General features: G+C 47.7%; 1 protein-coding gene across 1 annotated transcript; it reads right to left on the bottom strand.

Annotated features, from left to right (window-relative positions):
• Positions 1-6565: 6565 nt before the first annotated feature.
• XIRP1 (xin actin binding repeat containing 1) lies at positions 6566-20541 on the bottom strand. Its single transcript, XM_080973942.1, has 3 exons — positions 20456-20541; positions 17951-18005; positions 6566-15754 (listed from the first exon to the last, which is right to left on the bottom strand). The coding sequence occupies exon 3, from the start codon at positions 15752-15754 to the stop codon at positions 8144-8146; it is 7611 nt and encodes a 2536-aa protein (XP_080830068.1). The 5' UTR covers positions 17951-18005; positions 20456-20541; the 3' UTR covers positions 6566-8143.
• Between the last annotated feature and the right edge of the window lie 331 nt (positions 20542-20872).

Genomic DNA, 20872 nt, shown 5'->3' on the forward strand with positions numbered 1-20872 from the left:
CCTGGGATTTCCTCTGCCCCAACTCCCAGGCTGGCTTCTGGAGCTGCAATGGGGGCATCGCTTTGCCTTTTATTCCTGCATGTGTTTCCCCCCTCCCATTCCTGTTCACACTCTTTCTCTCTGTTTTGAAGAGTGAGAGAGCGTCTTTCTTACATTGCAGAGGTCTCCAACCTCTTGGGCCCAGAGGGGACAAAGTGTCGTGGGCGCCTGTCACAAAATGGCTGCAATGTGAGTGGCATAATGCCTAATAATAATAATAATAATAATAATAATAATAATAATAAAAAATTTATTTATGTTGGTTTCTGTTTATGCCACTGTGCAGTGCTTGGAGTCACAAGAGTCTGTTTTGCATTCCAGAGATTCCAGGCTGTTGGAAGTCTCACGGAAGACAGGAGACGGATGTGATGTTACTGGTTTCCTGTTCCTTTGTTTTTCTGTTGTCTCTCTGCTTTCACAGAGAGAGGATGTTTCTTTTCTGTCTGCGTAGTTAGAAATAAAACTCTTTGCCATGTAGCGCATATTTCTCGTCCTTCCCTGCGTGCTGGATACTCTGCATAATGAGGGAACATGCCTGGAGCCTCATCAAAGGCTCAGGTTGTTAATCACGTCGGAGGACTCGAGGAGCTCGGTCGAACGCAAGGTCTGACAATTTATACCCCATCCATCTGGCTGGGTTTCCCCAGCCATTCTGGGTGGCTCCCAACAGAATACTAAAAACACGTTAAAACATCAGACATTAAAAAATTCCCTAAACAGGGCTCCCTTCAGATGTCTTCTAAAAGTCAGGTAGTTATTTATTTCCTTGACATCTGATGGGAGAGTGTTCCACAGGGCGGGGGCCACCACTGAGAAGGCCCTCTGCCTGGTTCCCTGTAGCCTCACTTCTCGCAGGGAGGGAACCGCCAGAAGGCCCTCGGAGCTGGACCTCAGTGTCCGGGCAGAACGATGGGGGTGGAGACGCTCCTTCAGGTATATAAGGCTTACACATCTCAAAGGACAGAAAAAGAGACAGAATCACACTGTGGTTTGAGCACCCCAAATGATCAACTCATCCCATCCAATGGGGGGAAAGGCACCTACATTAGCTACTTGCTTACAGACAGAAGCTCTTTGCACCTCTCCTTTGTTCAAAATGGGTGGGTGTGCACTAATGGCATCCGTCGAAATTTTCTGGGTGTGTCCTTAATGTAACACACTTCTGATGTGCGATGCAGTGTGGTTGAGGGTGGGGTCAGGGTGGGAACAAAGATTATGGCAACCCACCCACCCACCCTCCTCCCGAGAAAACTGGCCCTGTCTAAATAACTAGTTTGGCCATGGCTTGCTCTCAATGAGGCAGCACTCATGGGATAAGACATTCTTGGGCATCGCAGGCCTGCAAGGTGATGACTAAGCCAGAGACAGCAGCTACAGCATGTTCTCCAAGTCTCACGATTTTCCAGGGACAGTCTTGAGAATTACAGAAGCCCTCCTGGTTTCTGTTTTGATCCTGGAATCTCCCGGTTTTTCTTTTTCCTCCACGTCTCAGAGAGCAATTTAAAAGGGGTGTGTGTGTGTGTGTGTGTGTGTGCATGTGTAGGTGCAAAAACAGAGTCCTGTTTATACTGAAAATAAAATACCTTCACTTATGCCCTTTTACATCCCCCCCCCCCGGGTGTGTCTTATTGAGTTGTTTTTATTTTGATTGTGTATTTTGTGGTTCTGTGGTTTGATTTTGTTCTGTGAACCACCCGGAGATCTCTGGATATAGGGCAGTATATTGTTGTTGTTGTTGTTGTTGTTGTTGTTGTTGTTGTTGTTGTTAATAATAATAATAATAATATATGTAGGAAATGGTAAAGCTGGCACACAAAGGCCTTCCTACAATTTTGAAGTAAAATGTCACCAATCCACTTTAAATTCTTTCATTGCAACATTTCCGCAGCCAGCCATTTCTTAGGAAATGTGTGGAGTGTTCATTCCTTTATTGTAAATGGAGCTTTACACTTGTCTACTCAGAAGTAAGTCCCACTGTGTTCAATGGAGCCTACTCCCAGCTAACTGGGTCAAGACTGTGAAGTCTTATACTGCAATCGTAAGCATTTGTACTCAGAACTAAGACTAGAAAAACAACAAGCCAAGAGAAATGGAAATTGATGGATTCTCCTACCCCACACAGCCAAGTATGATGGGAGGTTGGAGCCCAGGAATATTTGAAGGGCACCGGGTTGAGGAAGGCTGGACCAAACTGCTTTAATGTCCATGAGAACTGATGCTTACGATGCCCCATCATCTCTCTTGCTGGGAAATTATTTTGGGTAGTCTGGGAGGCTTTAGCAGCAGCTGCAGCAGGCAAGGAGCACTGCCATAGGAACATAAAGGTAAAGGTAAAGGGACCCCTGACCATTAGGTCCAGTCATGACCGACTCTGGGGTTGCAGTACTCATCTCGCTTTATTGGCCAAGGGAGCCGGCGTACAGCTTCCGGGTCATGTGGCCAGTATGACTAAGCCGCTTCTGGCGAACCAGAGCAGCGCACGGAAACGCCGTTTACCTTCCCGCCGGAGTGGTACCTATTTATCTACTTGCACTTTGACGTGCTTTCGAACTGCTAGGTTGGCAGGAGCAGGGACCGAGCAACGGGAGCTCACCCCGTCGCAGGGATTCGAACCGCCGACCTTCTGATCGGCAAGTCCTAGGCTCTGTGGTTTAACCCACAGCATCACCCGCGTCCCTCCATAGGAACATAGGGATCTGCTTTATACTGAGTCAGACCATTGGTCCATCTAGCCCAGTGCTGCCTGCTCGCACTGGAAGCAGCTCTCCAGGGTTTTGGGCAGGATTTGAACCCAGGACCTTCTGCATCATGCAGTGCAGATGTTCCGCCCCTGAACTATGGCCCTTCCCCAAAGGTCAAGCGCCAAGCTTTTATAGTTTTCAGGAGAGATGCATTTGCATACAGGCAAATTCAAGCTGAGCAATTGAAACCCATTTGGAGCTCTTGCGGAACATCCCTTCTCCCTTCTCCCTCCAAATTTGACTTTTTGGAATACAGTCGTCCCTTTGATCCCGAACACTTTGGCTCCTGAACAAATCGGCTCCCGAGCGATTGAAACCCGGAAGTGAGTGTTCCGGTTTTCGGAGAATTTTCGGAAGCCGAATGTCCAGCACGGCTTCCGATTGGCCGCAGGAGCTTCCTGCAGCCAATCAGAAGCTGCGCTTTGGTTTCCGAACATTTTGGAAGTCAAACAGACTTCTGGAATGGATTCTGTTCAACTTCCAAGGTACAACTGTAAATAGAAAATCCACTGCGAAGTGTGGAATAACGTTTGCTTGATGTAATATTATGGGCCTATCTGCAATAAAGGGACGCGGGTGGCGTTGTGGGTTAAACCACAAAGCCTAGGACTTGCCGATCGGAAGGTCGGTGGTTCGAATCCCCGCAACGGGGTGAGCTCCCATTGCTCGGTCCCTGTTCCTGCCAACCTAGCAGTTCGAAAGCACGTCAAAGTGCAAGTAGATAAATAGGTACCGCTCCGGTGGGAAGGTAAACGGCGTTTCTGTGTGCTGCTCTGGTTTGCCAGAAGCGGCTTAGTCATGCTGGCCACATGACCTGGAAGCTGTACGCCGGCTCCCTCGGCCAATAAAGCGAGATGAGTGCCACAACCCCAGAGTCGACCACGACTGGACCTAATGGTTAGGGGTCCCTTTACCTTTATCTACAATAAACACCTAAAGCAGTATCAAACAATTTTAAACAGTCACAGCTCCTCTCACAGAGTCCTGGGAACCGCAGCAAACAAAACAGGACGAATGTGCGATGAGCAGGTTTCAGAAAGTGACCATAGATTTGTAGAATTGGCAGAACTGAGAGTGCCACGCAGAGCTGGACTCCCTAATCTGGCTATTTAGAGCGATTCCTCCCACCCCCACTTTAGAGGATTAACACAAACACCCCATAATATGATTTGCTTTTTGAAATGATATTCTAGAATGGTTGGAGAAAGGCAACACTTCCACAATGACTATTTGGCGAGCCGGCAATTTAATTTATAACCTCCAAATTTTGCAACGCAACGCTTAAATTCCACAGTGAGAAAGCTTGCTGAAAAGGGAGATGACAAGAGTGTTTTTTCTGCCCTTTCTTTGGTCTGGATTTGCATTTTGAGCAATTTCATTTCTTGCTCCACAAGAGCCACAAACTGGAGGCATGTTGTGGAGCTGGAGTAATCTGAGACGAGGTGCGTCAGTTCCCTGGATGAGACCGACTTCGCGAAAAGGATCACACATCTGCTATTATTTCACCTGCTATAAACAGCTTCCCCGGGGCATTAGGACATGCCTGTGACACAAACGATGAGGTCATTGTTGGCGGCGTTCAGGAGAGATGAAGAGTCAGCAAAGTTTCCTTTGGATCCAGAATTTTAATCCGCAGCAGCCAGAACAATCGGCTGGCCTAGAACACCTTGGAAGCTCTCTGCACAAATAAACACTCCATGATGTGCACTTTTCATCGAGTGATTGCTTGAATTTAGAAGGTGAAAGAAACTTTTATATATATAAAAAAGTTAAATAAAGTTCTTATTTTCTGATGTTCTGTGTTTCAATTTCTCCCTCCTCCCCATTTCTTATCTTCACGCTAACCCTGTGAGGTAGGCCAGGCTGAGAGTGAGAGTGACTAGCCTAAGGCCTTACATGGATGAGTGGTGATTTGAACCCTGGTCTAGTCTGACCTTCTAACCATAACCATCACCCGCCACTGACTCTGGAAATCTGGCAGGAACCCTTGAAAAGGAGGAAGAAGGTGGTTTTGCTTATGCCCAGAAAGTCGTAAGAACTTCATCATAGCTATAGAACAGGGAGGGACGCGGGTGGCGCTGTGGGTTAAACCACAGAGCCTAGGACTTGCTGATCAGAAGGTCGGCAGTTTGAATCCTTGCGACGGGGTGAGCTCCCATTGCTCGGTCCCTGCTCCGGCTAACCTAGCAGTTTGAAAGCACGTCAAAGTGCAAGTAGATAAATAGGTACCACTCTGGTGGGAAGGTAAACGACATTTCCGTGCGCTGCTCTGGTTTGCCAGAAGCAGCTTAGTCATGCTGGGCACATGACCCAGAAGCTGTACGCTGGCTCCCTCGGCCAATAAAACGAGATGAGCGCCACAACCCCAGAGTCAGCCACAACTGGACCTAATGGTCAGGGGTCACTTTACCTTTACCTTTTATAGAACAGGGGTAGGCAACCTAAGGACTGGGGACCGGATCCGGCCCAATTGCCTTCTCAATCCGGCCCGCGGACGGTCCAGGAATCAGTGTGTTTTTACATGAGTAGAACATGTCCTTTTATTTAAAATGCATCTCTGGGTTATTTGTGGGGCATAGGAATTCGTTCATTCCCCCCCAAAAAATATAGTCTGCCCCCCCCCAAGGTCTGAGGGACAGTGGACCGGCCCCCTGCTGAAAAAGGTTGCTGACCCCTGCTATAGAAGAATGGCTGATGAAATTATTGGATCTGGCTGAGATGGCGAAGCTTGATTAGAGACAGGGGGGGAATCATTACATTTGTTAAGGAATGGAAATTTCTTATGGACTTTTTGAGTGAAACAGAAAATGAACTGGTAATATCGGGGTTTGAATATTGGAATAATGCAGGGTTATAGAAGACAGAATGGTTGGGTTTTAAGGAATGAATATTATATGTAGCTGCAGGACAGGGAGCTGGAAGTCATAGAATCACAGAATCTTAAGAGTTGGAAGGGACCCCAAGGGTCATCTAGTCCAACCCCGCGCAATGCAGGAATCTCAGCTAAAGCATCCATGAGAGATGAACATCCAAGCCTCTGCTTAAAAACCTCCATTGGAAGAAGCGTCCATCACATTCTGAGGGAGTCCATTCCATTGTTGAACAGTTCTTACTGTCAGAAAGTTATTCCTGGTGTTTGGTCAGAATCTCCTTTATAATGAATCTCCTTTTTAAGGTTTGTATGGATGGTTTATATATATTTTTAAGTTCATTGAATCGATTTTGATGTCCTTAGAGCTTGTGTTTCTGTTTTATTCTGTTTTCACCCTGTATACCATTTTGAAGGCTTTATGCAATGCAGAGGTCTATAAATTTGATTAATACATAAAAAAGATACTGGTCCTAATCCTCTTTTCTTTAATAGCAGTCTGACATAAAGAAATGTAGGCAACCTTGAACAGGGATTAAGAATGTGGAAGTTTCCCCCATCACTCAGCTAGTAAAAGTGATTCTCTTTACTTTCTTAACTTCTGTACACCAGACTGCTGTAATTGGAAGAGAAATAAGGAAATGAAGAATGTCTGACTGGTGTTGAAATGGTCAGTTTAAATAAAATAACAAACAGGTCTTTGGCTAAGGAAAAAACACCCCCATCACACCACATTGTAAAAGTGTTCAGGAATTTTCATTGTTGTTTCATGGTCATTTAAAACCCACCTGGCTCTTTTAATAGACAGGTTTAACTACTTCATGAAGAGAAATGATCTGATGGGTGATTTCAAAGGAATTAACTCTTTTGGCTAAGCGCACCCACGCAGACAAACAAACAAACAAACAGACTCAACTATTTTTTCAGAAGTCAAATTTACCTTCAGAATGCAAATTTTTAAAAAAACAACCACAAAATACCTAAAACCTTCACTTGAGAATATACAAAATGTTGTAATAAAATTGTTCTTACATGGTTTCACAATTGATTTAAATACTGAACAGGTAAGAAAGTGAGGAGTCTAAGAATAAAAGACATGTTAACAAGGAATAATAAATTACAGTTCCAGTTTGTTTGTTTTTTAAAAAAGAGGAAAGCAATAACCATCAATATGCAAAAAAAACCACCCTGGTATTTTCTAGAATCCCTCCCTGCATTTTCTCATTAAGAGGGAAAGACAATGATAGGAATTCTTAAATATGGGTTTATGTATTTCATCCTGATACGGATCTCTTGCTACATATGAATAGCTCTAAATATCCTGTTGGAAACGTAATAACGCCGAAGCTATTGACAGCTGTGATAAAAACTATTTCAATTTCTAGCTATAGAGAAGTCATGGGTGTGTCTGTGGGCAAATGGCATGGAGGGAAGTGAGAGTAAGGGGACCAAATAGGTTGGGGGGCTTCTGTCAATCAAAATAAGAGGTGGGGGAAGGGCACCGCAGATTGAGTATCTTCTTCTTCTTTGGCGATCCCTCGTAGCCGAGTCAGATTGTCTTCCATAAACACGGTTTTAACAATGAATCCGTTAAGTGACTGTGGAGGTCAATTCTGGATCCACACGTCCTTCCACAGTGGGGATATTGGTTTCTTGGGCGGGAGTTGATCACGGTGTGGATTTGCCAAGTGTGCCTTCCTCTTAGCACGTTTCTCCCTTGCGTCCTGAGTTTGAGTGTCTTCAAAGCCCATGACACCTTTGGTAAAGGCTGTTCTCCAACTGGAGTGCTCACAGGCAAGTGTTTCCCAATTGTTGGTGTTTATACTACATTTTTTAAAGATTTGCCTTGAGACAGTCTTTAAACCTCTTTTGTTGACCACCAGCATTACGCTTTCCATTTTTAAGTTCAGAATAGAGTAGTTGCTTTGGAAGACGATCATCAGGCATCCGCACAACATGACCAGTCCAAAGAAGTTGATGTTGAAGAATCATTGCTTCAACACTGGTGATCCCCCCAAAATATTGGCTCCCTGGTTCTTTAGTTGTGTCCAGTGTCTGTCTCTTTGACCTCTGCTTTGAACATCTGATTGTCTATTTTTTGGGGAAAGACTGTTGGACCGTTGGCCTAGGACAGCAGGGCGAGCCTTAGAAGAAGTCTTAAACACAGGGCCCACTCTTAAAAGCAGTTGCCCCAAACTCTTTCCCTTCAGCTTGAAATCCAGGTCTGTATTGTGATGGCAGGAAGCCATCTTCTTCCAGAACCGGTTTGGAGTTCATCAGTCACAGTCTTACACAAACCCTAAGACTGTTCTGCAAAAGTTTGGCGAAGCTGAAGAGCTTCTCCTGTCATGCAATTTCCGTAATTTACAGTTCCTTTATCTTGAACGTACTGGATTAAAGACATTTGGGTCTTATTAAAACCAGCCGGCTTAACCTTCAGCCCTGGGGTGAGGTTAGCTACCTGGTAGACCACCCGCCTTCACTGTTATCTGATTCATTTTTTGGCAGGCATGGAGTTGCTGAAAGTGACAAAGACCACACCTGTTTCCTGGTTGCCTCCGTTGGAGTGGAAGTCTTCTGCTGGGCTGTTCAGGTACCTACGAAGGATTGGAGAAGCCGTCACTTCATATCTAGTAGGGCAGGAGACCATGTCGCATGTGGAGGAGGTCTGCGTCTCTGACTGTTTGGTGACGGTGGTGGAAGAAGTGATGATTTTGTTTCCAAACTGGTCCACCTCCTCATACTGTTCCGTTACGGTTCGAGTAGCCCCATAGAGCTTGGATCCATCGGAACTCGTCTGAAGTTCTAGTATGCTTTTCTGCCTTCGTGGATTTGATGGGCTTAAAGAGCTCAGGGGAGCTACTCCTCCTTGGGTCAAGCTTTGGGAGGCCTCCCGTTCCTGATCACCATTGCTGCTAAGGTGATGTTGGAGATGGTCGGGACTACGGAGATATTGCTGCTTAATTAAGCTCCCTCCTTTTTTCATCTTGATGAGCTCCTGCTCACCTTCACTGAAGGTCAAGTTGCAGCCGTCAGACCTCACCGAGTGACGTGGCAAGGAGCTAAAAATATCCTGAGCGAACGTATCCCTTTCTGCTGCCCTGTCCAAGTAGTCTGAGGAAGAGGAACGCGCCATTTTGGGGGATTCTGCGGTCTTCCGTGCAGCCGACTGAATGGAGATATAGGAAGGGGAGGAAGGAGAAGTGGCTCGAGGCTGAACAATGCAGGGGACCCCTAGCTCCACTTTGGGCACCTCGTGCCTCCTTTCCTCTTCACAGGATGAGTTCTGCACCCCTCTCTCTTGTTTGGCTTTGCTGGAGACAATGCTGATCTTGCGGATGTTGTTGCCGGCTGCAAGGCCCTGGGAACTCCCAAGAGACTCCTTGAGAAGTCCGGAGAGCCCAGCTATGTCTGATTCAGATTTCAGGCTGGAAATAGAATACAGGGCTTTCCTGATGGTCTCTTCAATGTCTAGCAGCCTGCTCAGGGTCTGCTCCTTTAGATGAATGATCTCAGCACTGGCTCTCTCCAGATCTTCAAAGGCTAACTCCACCGACGAAACGCTGTCGGCATCTTCACGTGCTTCCTTCATCTGCCCAGCCTTCTCCGCCTTGGGCTGCTTCGCCAGGTGAGCTTTGTGATACACCACCCACTCAGGGACGTTCTCGAAGAGACTTCTCAAGGCTTTCACATCCACCTTGGAGGTTTCCTCCTCAAACTCCTTCACCCGGGTTAGGATTTCCTGCAGCTCCTCTTGCCTTCGCAGGTTCTCAAATATCTCCATGGCTTCCTTGACGTTCCCTTTCATGATCTCCTCCTTGTGAACAGACAGCCTCTTGCGACGTTCGTCTTCGGTTTCTCTGCACGTTTTCTCCCGCATGACCACAACTGGCTTTTCCTTTTCCGTCTCTTGTTCAGCCTTCGCTTCCGGTTCTCCTAACCCCCTGCTGCTCACAGACTGGTGCCCTTTAAAGAACTGCTTTGATTGTGAAGACATTGAACCAGAAGTTCCTGGTGTCTCTTCTTGTGCCCTTGGACTCGTTCTCTTTGTAGCAGAGGCTCCAATGACGGTTGCCTTTTCTATCTTTGATGAGGAGACATGGGCTGTGACGGTTCCTTTTCTCAGAATATTGGCCTCGCATGTTGCAGAGAGATATGGCTTCCTCTGACCCTCCAAATTAGGAAGACCCATTTGGCATCCAAGAGGCGAGAGAGAGTCTTGCTTGTCAGCCAGCAAACAACTCTTTTCTTGCTGGCACAGCTCTAGGGATCCTTGGATTTGGGTAGTAGGATGGCAGTTCCCTCCTCCGCAGGCAACCGACCCATTTTTAATCTCTGATGAAGACACTTCCACTTTGCTCTGCTCTTCCTTCTTTGCCTTATATTTTTCTTCCGCTACTTGCAGAGGGGTCTTGACGGTACTTTTCGTGGCCCTCTTCTCAAAAGCGACGTCTGTGATGACAGTCGGCACGGGGCAACCTGTCAAATCGTCTCCACATGCAGATTTCTTCCCTGCGTCAGCCTCCCCAGGTGCCCTGGCTTGGTTCGTGGGGGAAGCCATAGGTTTGTCCTGCTCAGTTGTGGCTGGAGGTTTGGGTGGGGAAAGGGGAGGCACCGCTTTTCCCGACTGCCCTTTCCTGCAGCAGGGAGGGTGGGGCGGCGCTTCCTTCAAAAGGAAGTCTGGTTTCGGAGGTGGGACAGGTTTCTTCCTTGGTGGGGCGAGAACGTCGGGCTTGGGGGGAAGTTGTGGCTTCTCTAAATGACGCTGGTTGCTGGGCTTGGCAGATGGAGGAGGGAGAGTCTGAGGAACATGGGGTGGGGTGGGTAGGCAATGCTCTACAGCCTCTGCTTCTCTCAGTTTGCTTGGGGGTGGCGAGATGCCTTCGGCCATCACTGAAGCTGAAGCTGGAGGAGGAGGAGGAAAGTCATTAAGAGCTTGCGAGCCTGAAGCCGCTACAGCAGCTGCCTGACTACTAACAGACTGAGACTCGTGTTTCTTTTTACAAGTGGAATGGGACAGCCCTGCATTCCTGTATATCATGGCCGCTTTAAAATCTCCTTTGGAGACATTAACGTTAGACTTCTCCAGGGACTCGAGCGCGGCTTTTAAGTTGCCACGGACAACGTCCTCTTTGTCTACTTTGTCTCTTTGTTCTGTGGCGGCACTCTGGAGGGCCCGGATAGCGGTCTTTACATCCCCTCTGATTATCGCCTCTTGCTCTCGTTCTTCTGGAACGGAACAGTGCTCTCTGTAATCAGACTCCACAAATGGGTTTACATAGGACTTCACTGGCGTGGCAGTATACAGGCCGTCCTTAATACTAAGACCTGCACTAGGCGCAGCTCGGCTGTCCGGGCAGGCTGCAACGGGCAGCGCACCTCCCTGGACTTCCTCAGAAGCACTGACCTTTGCGTGGGACACCATGGTCTTCTGAGACACGCTTGCATGGGACCTGGAGGCCTCCTGCACGCGGAGGAAGGTGACGTTGCTCGCTTGCTGCTGCTGCTTGGTGGCCACGCAGCCCTCTGTGTTTGCCGCAATGGATTGCACGGCAGCCTGGGGCTGCGCGGGGCTCAAGTGAATCTCTTCGGTCGTCTTCTGCAGCTTGCTCTGGACTTGGTGCTGCAGGCTTTGGGCCTCTGCTGTGGCTAGCCGTAGGCTTTGCATCGCTGCTTGAAGGTCACTCCCCAGAACCTGCGTTTTGGGCTGTGCTGCCATCTGGCTGGCTTCCCCGACCGTGGAACAGTGGGTCACCCCAGCTGTATTATCCTTCTGATCTGCCACCTTGGTGGTGGTGGTGGTGGTGATGACGGCTGTGCCCTCTCTCCTGTTGCCCAAGATAATTTGTTCTTCTCTGGCTACCTTGTGGCTACCATTCTGTGCCTTTTGCACTGACTCCATGGGCAAATTAACACCCCCAGAAACAAGACCTTCTTTGACTATCACAGGGGGCGGGGTTTGCGCAGGGCAATGCGCAGAGGAACCTAGGTCACTTGCATGCATCGCTTTCCTTTCTAATGTACCTTCTTTGCTCTCACATAAGACCACTCGCTTAGCCCCACTGCTATTCCCCAGCACAATGTCTGCTGCTGCTGTCACAGTTTTTCCCTCCTGCAGCTGGGCAGGAGATACTCTGACCTCTTCCACCGTTTTCAGGGACTCCTCTTTTGCTTGCGAGGAAACCAGGCCCTCTATCTCAGAATCCCTTTGGAGGTTCTTTAAATAATCCAGGTCTCCCTTTTCGATGCAGCTGGTGTACAGCTGGACATTGCCTCGCTCATTGTCCTCTCGCCGGACGGTGGCTGTTGCCCTCTGCTCCTGGGCAGAAGCCAGCAGATTCCCAATCGTTGACTTGACAAACTGCTGCTGTTGAGCAACGCGGTGAAGGAGAGAGTAGATGGTCAAGTTTGCTGACCCCATTTGTGTCTCCTGCATAACGATCCCTTTCTTGCTTGAGGCGTCTTGGCTAAGAATTTGTTGGAGAGCCTTTGCCGCATTGCTGCTCAACTCCTCTTGGCTCTTTTCAGCCTTGCCAGACTCCAAGAGCTGCACCGCACTGATTTTGATATCCCCACTCTCTTTTTCCTGCACCAAAACCCCCTGGCTCTCCACGTTGGGCCTCTGAAGCAGCCGCATCAAGATCCTTTGCAGGTTGCCTCCCATGACCTCTTCCTTTTGGATTTCGGGGACTCCTTGGCTGCCGAGTTGATACTTGGCCATCTTGACGCTCTCAATGTCGTTGGCTTCGATAAGGATGCCGTCGTGTTGGATCACTTGGTAGGAGAAGAGAACTTCCAAAGTCTCCTTTATGGTTCTCTCCCTAACTTCTGTTTCTGTGCAGTGTTGAGAAGCGCTGAGCTTGTCCAGAGGCGTGCTTTCAAACAACCACGTGGTGCTCTTCACGTCGGCCTGAGGGACCAGCTCTTGGGGCTCAGCACTCGTAGAAGCCTCTGTGTCTTTCAGGCTGTCCATGGGCTGAGTCTCAAACAGCCACGTGCAGCGTTTCACATCCCCTTTGGCAATGTCCTCCCTCTGTACCGTGTTCAGGCTGGAGGTGCTTTCAGATTCTCCTCTGAGGGAGTCAATAGGCTGGTTTTCAAAAAGCCAGGTAGATGTCCTCACATCTCCTTGCTGGACATCACTGACACTGACCATCCTCACGTACTTCTTTTGACTCACTTGCTCTGATTCAAAGAGTTGCTTGTTGGACTGGACCTCCCCCTTTGGCACGTCATCAACAGTTTTCAAGACAGGCCTCTTCTCATCAACGATGGAATCCAGAGGCTCTGTTTCAAACCTCCACCTGGCTGTTTGGACATCTCCCTTCTTGACGTCCTCTTGGGTAACAGCCCTGATCACAAACACCTCTTCGTCTTTCTTGATCTGGTCCAAGGGTTTGGTCTCAAACTGCCACCGGGCGCCTTTTACATCCCCTTTCATGATTTCTTCCTTCTTCACAGATGTGACTTCATGGTATCCTCCGTCTCTGTCCTGGATGGCGTAAAGAGGCTGTGTTTCAAATAGCATTGTGCAAGACTTGACGCTGTCTTTGTTCATGGTCTCCTCCTGGATTTTCTTGATTTGCATCTCGTTCTCTTTGTTGTGGATCTGATCCAGGGAGTAGGTTTCGAAGACGAATCTCTTGCCTCCGACATCTCCACCTCGGATGTCCTTTTCAGGGGGCACCTCTTGAATGCCCTCCGTGCTGCTTTTCAAGGTATCCATGGGGCAGTTTTCAAAGAGCCAGGTAAACTTGTGCACTGCTCCTGCCTCGATGTTCCCATCTGTTGGGATATTGATGGTCTTCATGGACGGGCTGGACTTACCAGCTGAATCTAAGGGCTTCGCTTCAAAAAACTCCTTCACCCTGGACACTTCACCGGACTGGATCTCCACACGGCTGGAGTACCGGATTATTTTCTTTGTATCTGCGTCACTAGTGACGTTATTGATTAAGGGTTCCGTCTCAAACAGGTGCCTGGCCGTTTTCACATCCACCCCTTGCAATTCGTCCTGGCAAAAGGTCTTGCTGACCTGCAGATATTGTTCCTCTTGGCCTTTCAGGGAATCCAAGGGCTGTGTTTCAAACATCCACGTGCAAGACTTGACATCTGCTCGCGGCACAGGCTCTTCTCCATCCTGCTTCTTCTTCTCCCCTTTCTCATACAGGGTGTCCATTGGGCGTGTCTCAAACAACCACCTACAGGTCTTCACGTCACCCCCTTGGGAAGAGTCTCCTTTCTCGGAGACCTTCTGCTCTGCCTGGTTCATCTGACTGTGGATAACGTCGATGGTCTGTGTCTCAAAAAGCCACTTGGCTGTCTCCACATTCCCGGCAACCACCTCCTGCTTAGTGATCCCCTTGATAAGGTCCACTTTTTGGATGCTGTCATCAAACTGGTCCAAGGGCTTGGTCTCAAACATCCACTTGTAGTTCTTGACATCTCCGCCCACAACTTCCTCTTCTCTGCTCACAGAGGTGACTTTGTGGAAGTTCCCAAAGCTGTCCTTGATGGCGTACAGAGGCATCGTCTCGAACAGAAGCTGATTGGCTTTGACGTTCCCTGGAACTATTTCCTCTCCTTCCTTGATAGCCTCCTCGGTGCTCGCTTGCCTGATGCTATCTAAGGGGAGGGTCTCAAAGAGGCTCTTGAAGGCCTTCACGTCGCCTTTCTCCACCTCTTGTACGCTGGTGGCCGAGGAGTCCTCAGGTGGAGATTTGGAGATGCTGCCCAAAGGACAGGTCTCGAAGACGTGCTTTGTTTGCCTCACCGCTCCTTTCTCCTCCTCTGAAAGCTCTACTTTCTTCAAATGACCCACTTCAAAGTCATCCTTCAGCGTCTCCATCGGCTGGGTTTCGAACAGCCAAAGGGTTGACTTCACGTCGCCTTTGATAACTTCCTCCTTGGCTGGGATGCTGTCGGAGGCTTCTCCTTTCAGGGCGTCAAGAGGCTGTGTCTCAAAAAGGAGGCACTGTTTACTAACATCGGTCCCCTGGATAAGGTCTGGAGAAGCCTTGAAGTCTGCTTCTTCCACGGTAAATTCCCTTATGGCATCCAGGGGCTGCGTCTCGAACATCCATTTTGCTCCGCTGACGTTCCCCGGGGCCACCTCCTCCAGCGATATCCCTCGGATGACTTGCACTTTGGAGGTGTCCTTGTTGATCGTGTCCAGAGGCTGGGTCTCAAAGAGCCAGCGGGCCGTCTTCACGGCATTGCTCTGTATTTCCTCTCTGCAGACAGATTTGATTTCGTGCATGTTTCCTGTTTTGTCCCTGATGGCGCAGAGGGGCTCGGTTTGGAAGAGCTTGACGGTTTTCTGGACGTCGCCTTTGAGCTCTTGAATCTCCGACTTCAGCTGCAAGATGTTCTGCTCCTCCACCGAACTGCAGCGGCCCAAGGCGTCTAAGGAATGGGTTTCAAAGAGCCGGGCAGCCCCCTTCACATCCCCTCTCTGCACGGGCTCTTTGAGGACTGCCTCTTGCAAGTCGGTCTCATCCAAATACATTTTGTTCAAGGAGTCTAGCGGCTGGGTTTCAAACAACCACCGAGCCGTATGTACATCCCCTTTGGCTTGTTCCTTCTCAGATGCCTGGGCCGAAGGGACCAAGTTGTCTCTGTTGAACAGCTGGCTTTCAAACCTCATGGACCTGTTCTTCACGTCTCCGCTCGGGATGCCTTCCTCCTCGGTCACCTTCTTGGCGGCTTGACGTTCTCCAATGGAGTCCAGCGTCCAGTTCTCAAAGATCCAGCGCATGGATTGTACCTCTCCTGGAAGGACCGCATCTAGATTCACTATGGCCTGTGCGCCAGGGTCGTCGGTGCTCAGCATCTCTGCCAGGTCCTCTGACACAGCCTCTTCCAGGTTTTTCCTCAGCTCTGGGTGCATATGGCGGTAAAGTCTCTTCAGCTCATTCACCTGACGCTGCTGGTAGAACCTGGAGAAGGACTCCTTGGGAGGAGGTGGAGGCAGAGGGTTAGTATCCTGAGTCGCGGGAGCGGAAGATGCGGCTGAGGCAGAATCCTGGGGAGGAGGAGGTGGGAGCAAATCCTCATCCGACTTGATGTTTGCCTTGGAAGACTTTTCGTTCTGAGCTTCTGCCATCTTTAAGGAAACAATTTTATTTTTTTTAAAGTCAGCATAATCCCTTCGTCAGTTTGTTAGTGAGAAAGGTCAAATCCATGCAGCAACTTGGGTTAATATGCCTAGCTGCGTGTTCATTCCATACCTGCAAAGCACAACAAGCGTCACACCACTGCAAACTCGAACAACCACGACTGGTTTCCGGTTAGTGGTGCTAAAGACACCCGTAACTCCAGTGAGAAGCTACAACACAAATTCTTCCCAGGTGCTTGTTTCTTCAGTTTTTAAGTCCTATGTTTCTATTTAGCTAGAAGAGGGGTTGCCAACCTTTTCAAGTCCGTGGGTGCATTTCGATTTTTGAGCGAGTGCAGGTGCCATGACCTCTGGTCACTTCTCTCCTCCCTTTCCAAGATCAGCTCCCCTGTGTTAAGTATAATTGTTTAATTCACACTGGTATGGGAATGCCTGCATATTGCTGAAAGGTTTAACATTGGAAAATTCCACTGCAGCATTCTAAGAGACTGAGCTTTAACTCAGTTGACAATTAACTATTGATGTTTTCTGCTAGCTAACACATGAGTGTTTAACTTTAGATCATATGAGAGACATTGAACTGCAAATTCACCATCTTGGAAGGGTGGTGGCTGGAGCTTTTTGTTCTCAGGCTCTGTGAGAGTGAGGATGTAAATGAAGTTCTCCAGGAGCACACAGCCCCAGGCAGGAATGCAGGATGTGGGAAGAGACAGACCTCTGCTGGAATTATTTCATATTTTGTAAGATGCTGAGCCTATGCTCTGGACTGAAATATGTCTTACAGAACTGTTTGGATGTATCATCTGATGTTTTTGTTATGCTTTGAACAAAGTTCTGCAAGTAAAGTTTTTAATTCAACTTATGGGCCTTGGTAATGTGCTATTTCCAAAATGAGTCTGTTTTCATGCACCCAACCGCTTGAAGCTACGCAATATTAATATCCGCAATACCCTGCCAAAGAGGCAGACAGAGAGAAAGGGACGTATTCGTGCTTTGCTTTTCCAAGAGATCTGAATAAAGGCTGAATCTTGTAGATGAATCTGAGCCTTGGAAAGTGCATAGAGCTCAAAGAGGAAGTGGGAAGGAGTGTCAGTCAGGAAGTGGGAAGGAAAAGAGAACCTCACCACCTCATGACCGAGGGGGAAATGAGTGGTGGTTCAAAGGCTTCATGGGTAGCAAAGGAAGACCTTGAGGGTACCATTGCACCCGAGAGCACCACATGGTTAGAGAACAACACGTTTTCCCAGTCTTGAATTCGGTTTGCCCCATTTTCACATACATTTGTGAATTTTTGAACCAGTATGCTACAGTTTGGGGCTAGGACCAGGGTTCAAATCCTAACATGGCCATGGAGTCACTGCCTCTCACTACCTCACAGGGTTGTTGTTGTGATTAAATGAGGAGAGGGAGGACCATGTACCCCACCTTGAGCTCCTTGGGGGAAAAGGAAGCATAGCAATGCGATAAATAAATAATGTTTGCATGAGAATTCATACGCCTTTCCATGCACGTTGGTCCTAATAGACACTTTTTCTTGGCACACAGTTAATTAAATTTGGCAATCAATTCCCCTCAATTCAATGCACTTTTGTACATTTTAAAAAATGCATTCTTTTAATGCATGCAGCTTTTGCTAATGTACACATTTTGTATGCATTCATTGGTTGGGGAACCGCACTGCAAAATTTAGAGGAGGTCCCTCCCAAAGAAGCTCTGTATTTCAATTTGGAAAGTGTGGATTTTGGTATATTGCGCCTTCCGTGTTTGAACCTGATGCACAGAGGGTGCCATTGAGTGGAATCCGACATCGCAGAGAATGCAATGGGTAGCTCAGAATTTAAACAGGTGAGTCCCACCCGCTTTTTGTACAGGATGAGTCCCTCAATTGGATGCACAATCATTTCCAGTAAACAAAATTCTGGATGGACAGCGTATTAGTAAACAACAGCAACGCAACAACAACAGAAATCAGTACACTGCAAACCAAACCAAACTGCAAATCACTCCAGTTTCAGTTGCCGTTTAGTGCTTTCCGCCAATTCCACATTAGTGAGGTTTAAAACACAAGGTGATGTTGAAGCTCAGCGTAAGACACAAAGCCTGCATTCATTGTTAGCATAAACCGCACAACCGCCTACAGATACTGGATTAGGCAACCACACCTATGTTTGTAGCATTTCCTACCTTATTTGCTTTCTGGTTATGCGGAGAATTACAAAGGGATCTTGTGTATGAAATTCTGAACGAAACACAGAAAGTAGATTTATACTTTTATATATATATATATGTATACATACATACGCACACATCACTAAATACATATTGGTAGGCCTGTAAGCTACAAATATGGAAATACCAAATTCAATGTCAGTGTATAGGTGCATTTCACTAAAGCTATTTTATCTTAATATTCTGATCTTTCAGTTTCACCATAGTGAAGGCGTATTTATCCTGCTCTACATGCATAGACTGGTTTGACGAGCCTGGGGTGGACCTTGGTAATCTGGCACCCTGTGCAGGGCCAAAATTTGACACATGACCCTCCAGCCCAAAGCTGCCTGCCCAAAGCCAGGTAAGGGAGGAGCAGGTTTTGGGAAGGAGGCATGTGGCTCTGGCAGGGTCCTAGAGCCCTCCTCCTTCTTCCCAAAGCTGGGCAAGAGCTAACTAGGCTTTGGGAAGGAGATGAGAAGACGTCCCCTTGGGCCCTGCCCCAAACCCGCCTCTGCCACTGGCCATGGAATTCTGGGAGTTGTAGTTCGCTGTGGCAGCAGCATAGGATGGGATCGGGGAGATGGGGGTTCCCAAAAGAGAATCCTCTGCACTCTCACCAACTGTTATCCCCCAGGTTCTTTGGCAGGGTGGGCACATGAAAAAGAGAGCAGGGGTCCTGCACTTTTGACAGCTGTGTAGAAGAGGGAATTCCAGCTGTTAAAATTCAGGCAGTATGCAGTGCTGGACACGCACTTGGATGGCTTTAACACGAATTAGAGGGTAAGGCAATCAATCTCTACTAGCCACAATGGTTATACAACTGCTTCCAGTGTCAGGGAAAGTTCACCTCTGGGTACCAGTTGCTCGGAATCACAGGTGGTCAGAATACTGATGTGCTCAGGTCTTCCTGGAGGGTTTCCCTAAAAGACCTGCATTGGCTCCCAATACGTTTCCGAGCACAATTCAAAGTGTTGGTGCTGAACTTTAAAGCCCTAAACGGCCTCAGCCCAGTATACCTGAAGGAGCGTCTCCACCCCCATCATACAACCTGAACACTGAGGTCCAGCACCAGGGCCCTTGTGGCGGTTCCCTCACTGCGTTCCCTCCCATCAGATGTCAAGGAAATAAACAACTATCTGACTTTTAGAAGACATCTGAAGGCAATTCTGTTTAGGGAAGTTTTTAATGTTTGAGATTTTATCGTGTTTTTTGCCACCCAGAGTGGCTGGGGAGGCCCAGCCAGATGGGCGGGGTTTAAGTAATAAATAAGTTGTTGTTATTATTATTATTATTATTATTATTATTATTATTAATTATTATTATTATCCCTGTGGAGCACCTGGTTGGCCCCCAGGAGAAAAGGATGCTAGGTGGCCATTTGGCCACCTTTGGCAACCAGGCTCTTTCATAAAATCATAGAATTGTAGAGTTGGAAGAGAACTACGGTGGTCATCTAGTCCAACCCCACGCAATGCGTGAATCTCAACACGCGGTCCCCCATCCAATTTGAAGCCACACTGAACCCTGCTTAGCTTTTTCAAATGTGCTAGCGGTTTTATTGCTGCACCCCTAGAAGGGTCCTCTTCTATATGACTGTTAAATGTGCAGGGGCCCTGATCCGTTTTGCATCAAGAGCACGCTGGATTCATGTTGGGTTGGCTGTATTTTATCATTTTCAATTTCTGTCTCCTCATTTTTCCAGTAGTAAGTTCAGTTCGTCAGTAGGCATTTTTAAAAAGACATTTAAAAAATCACCAGCGTTTTAGTGCAAATTTCTCCTAATATATACATTTTTGTATTGCAAGCAAATTTTCCTTAATAAAATCCATTTTTTGCTTTTGTTGTTTTCACTAATATATCCATTTCTAAAGAGCCACCCCCCTAATATATTAATTTTGCACACATGATTTGGTTGAAGACCTGCATTGCAAAATCAGAAGAACAAATTTTGAAGGAGAGCTGTGCTTCGGTCAACACATTGTGTTGGAAGTTCAAATTAGGATGGTTAATGCTGAAATGTGAACCAGGTTGGATTTCTCCACCATTCCTAATTCATGCTAGTTATCATAGAATTGTAGAGCTAGGGTCATCTAGTCCAACCCCCAGAAATGCAGAAATATTCAATCCCATACGGGGATTGAACCTGCAACCTTAGCATTATCAGCGCCATGCTCTAACCAACTAAGCAATCGCATGGATATACCCTGAAACAAGCTGATGCCAATCTGAACACAGTGTCTGCAACTATTTGGACTTTTAAAATTGCCCTACAGCCTTTTCAGATCTTTACATTGTACATTAGCTACTTGGATAGAGGGAGATGACCACAAAAACACACTCCCATAATAGCATCCACCCTCCCACCCTGTGCCCCAATTCTCCTCTACTTCAGTATGACCATTTGCCGGAGGAAGGCATGGCTCAAATACTTCTTTTAGCTCAGAAAAATGGGAGGAATGTCAAGGCTGAGAAACTTACGGGTTCTGTCAGACCACCGGGGAGATCCGCAGCGGCAGCTGCTGCCTGAGACAGATAGAGAACTGACCGCTCCTTCACAGAGGGGAACGAGGCCGTCCTGTGTCCTTGACAAAGTATGTGGCTTTTGTGGCCCGAGCTGTTTAAAACTCCCAGGGTCTTCTCATCTGCAACAGGGACAAAGATAGATACGCTAAGATGTGTGCCAGAGTTCCAGCACCAGTAGAAATACTACTTCACAGAATCACACAACTGTAGCGCCGGATGGGACCCCGAGGGTCATCTAGTCCAACCCCCTGAAATGCAGGAATCTTTTGCCCAATGAGGGGCTCGAACTTGCAAACCTGAGATTAAGAGTCTTGTGTTTTACCAGCTGAGCTATCCCAGCATTTGCCCATTTGTGGAATGAAGCCTTACCCT

This window comes from Podarcis pityusensis, assembly GCF_964106645.2.
Source record: "Podarcis pityusensis genome assembly, chromosome: 12".
Lineage (NCBI taxonomy): Eukaryota > Metazoa > Chordata > Lepidosauria > Squamata > Lacertidae > Podarcis > Podarcis pityusensis.

Excerpts from the sequence above, each read along its gene's own strand:
- XIRP1 (XM_080973942.1), bottom strand. The coding sequence starts at position 15,754 with ATGGCAGAAGCTCAGAACGAAAAGTCTTCCAAGGCAAACATCAAGTCG.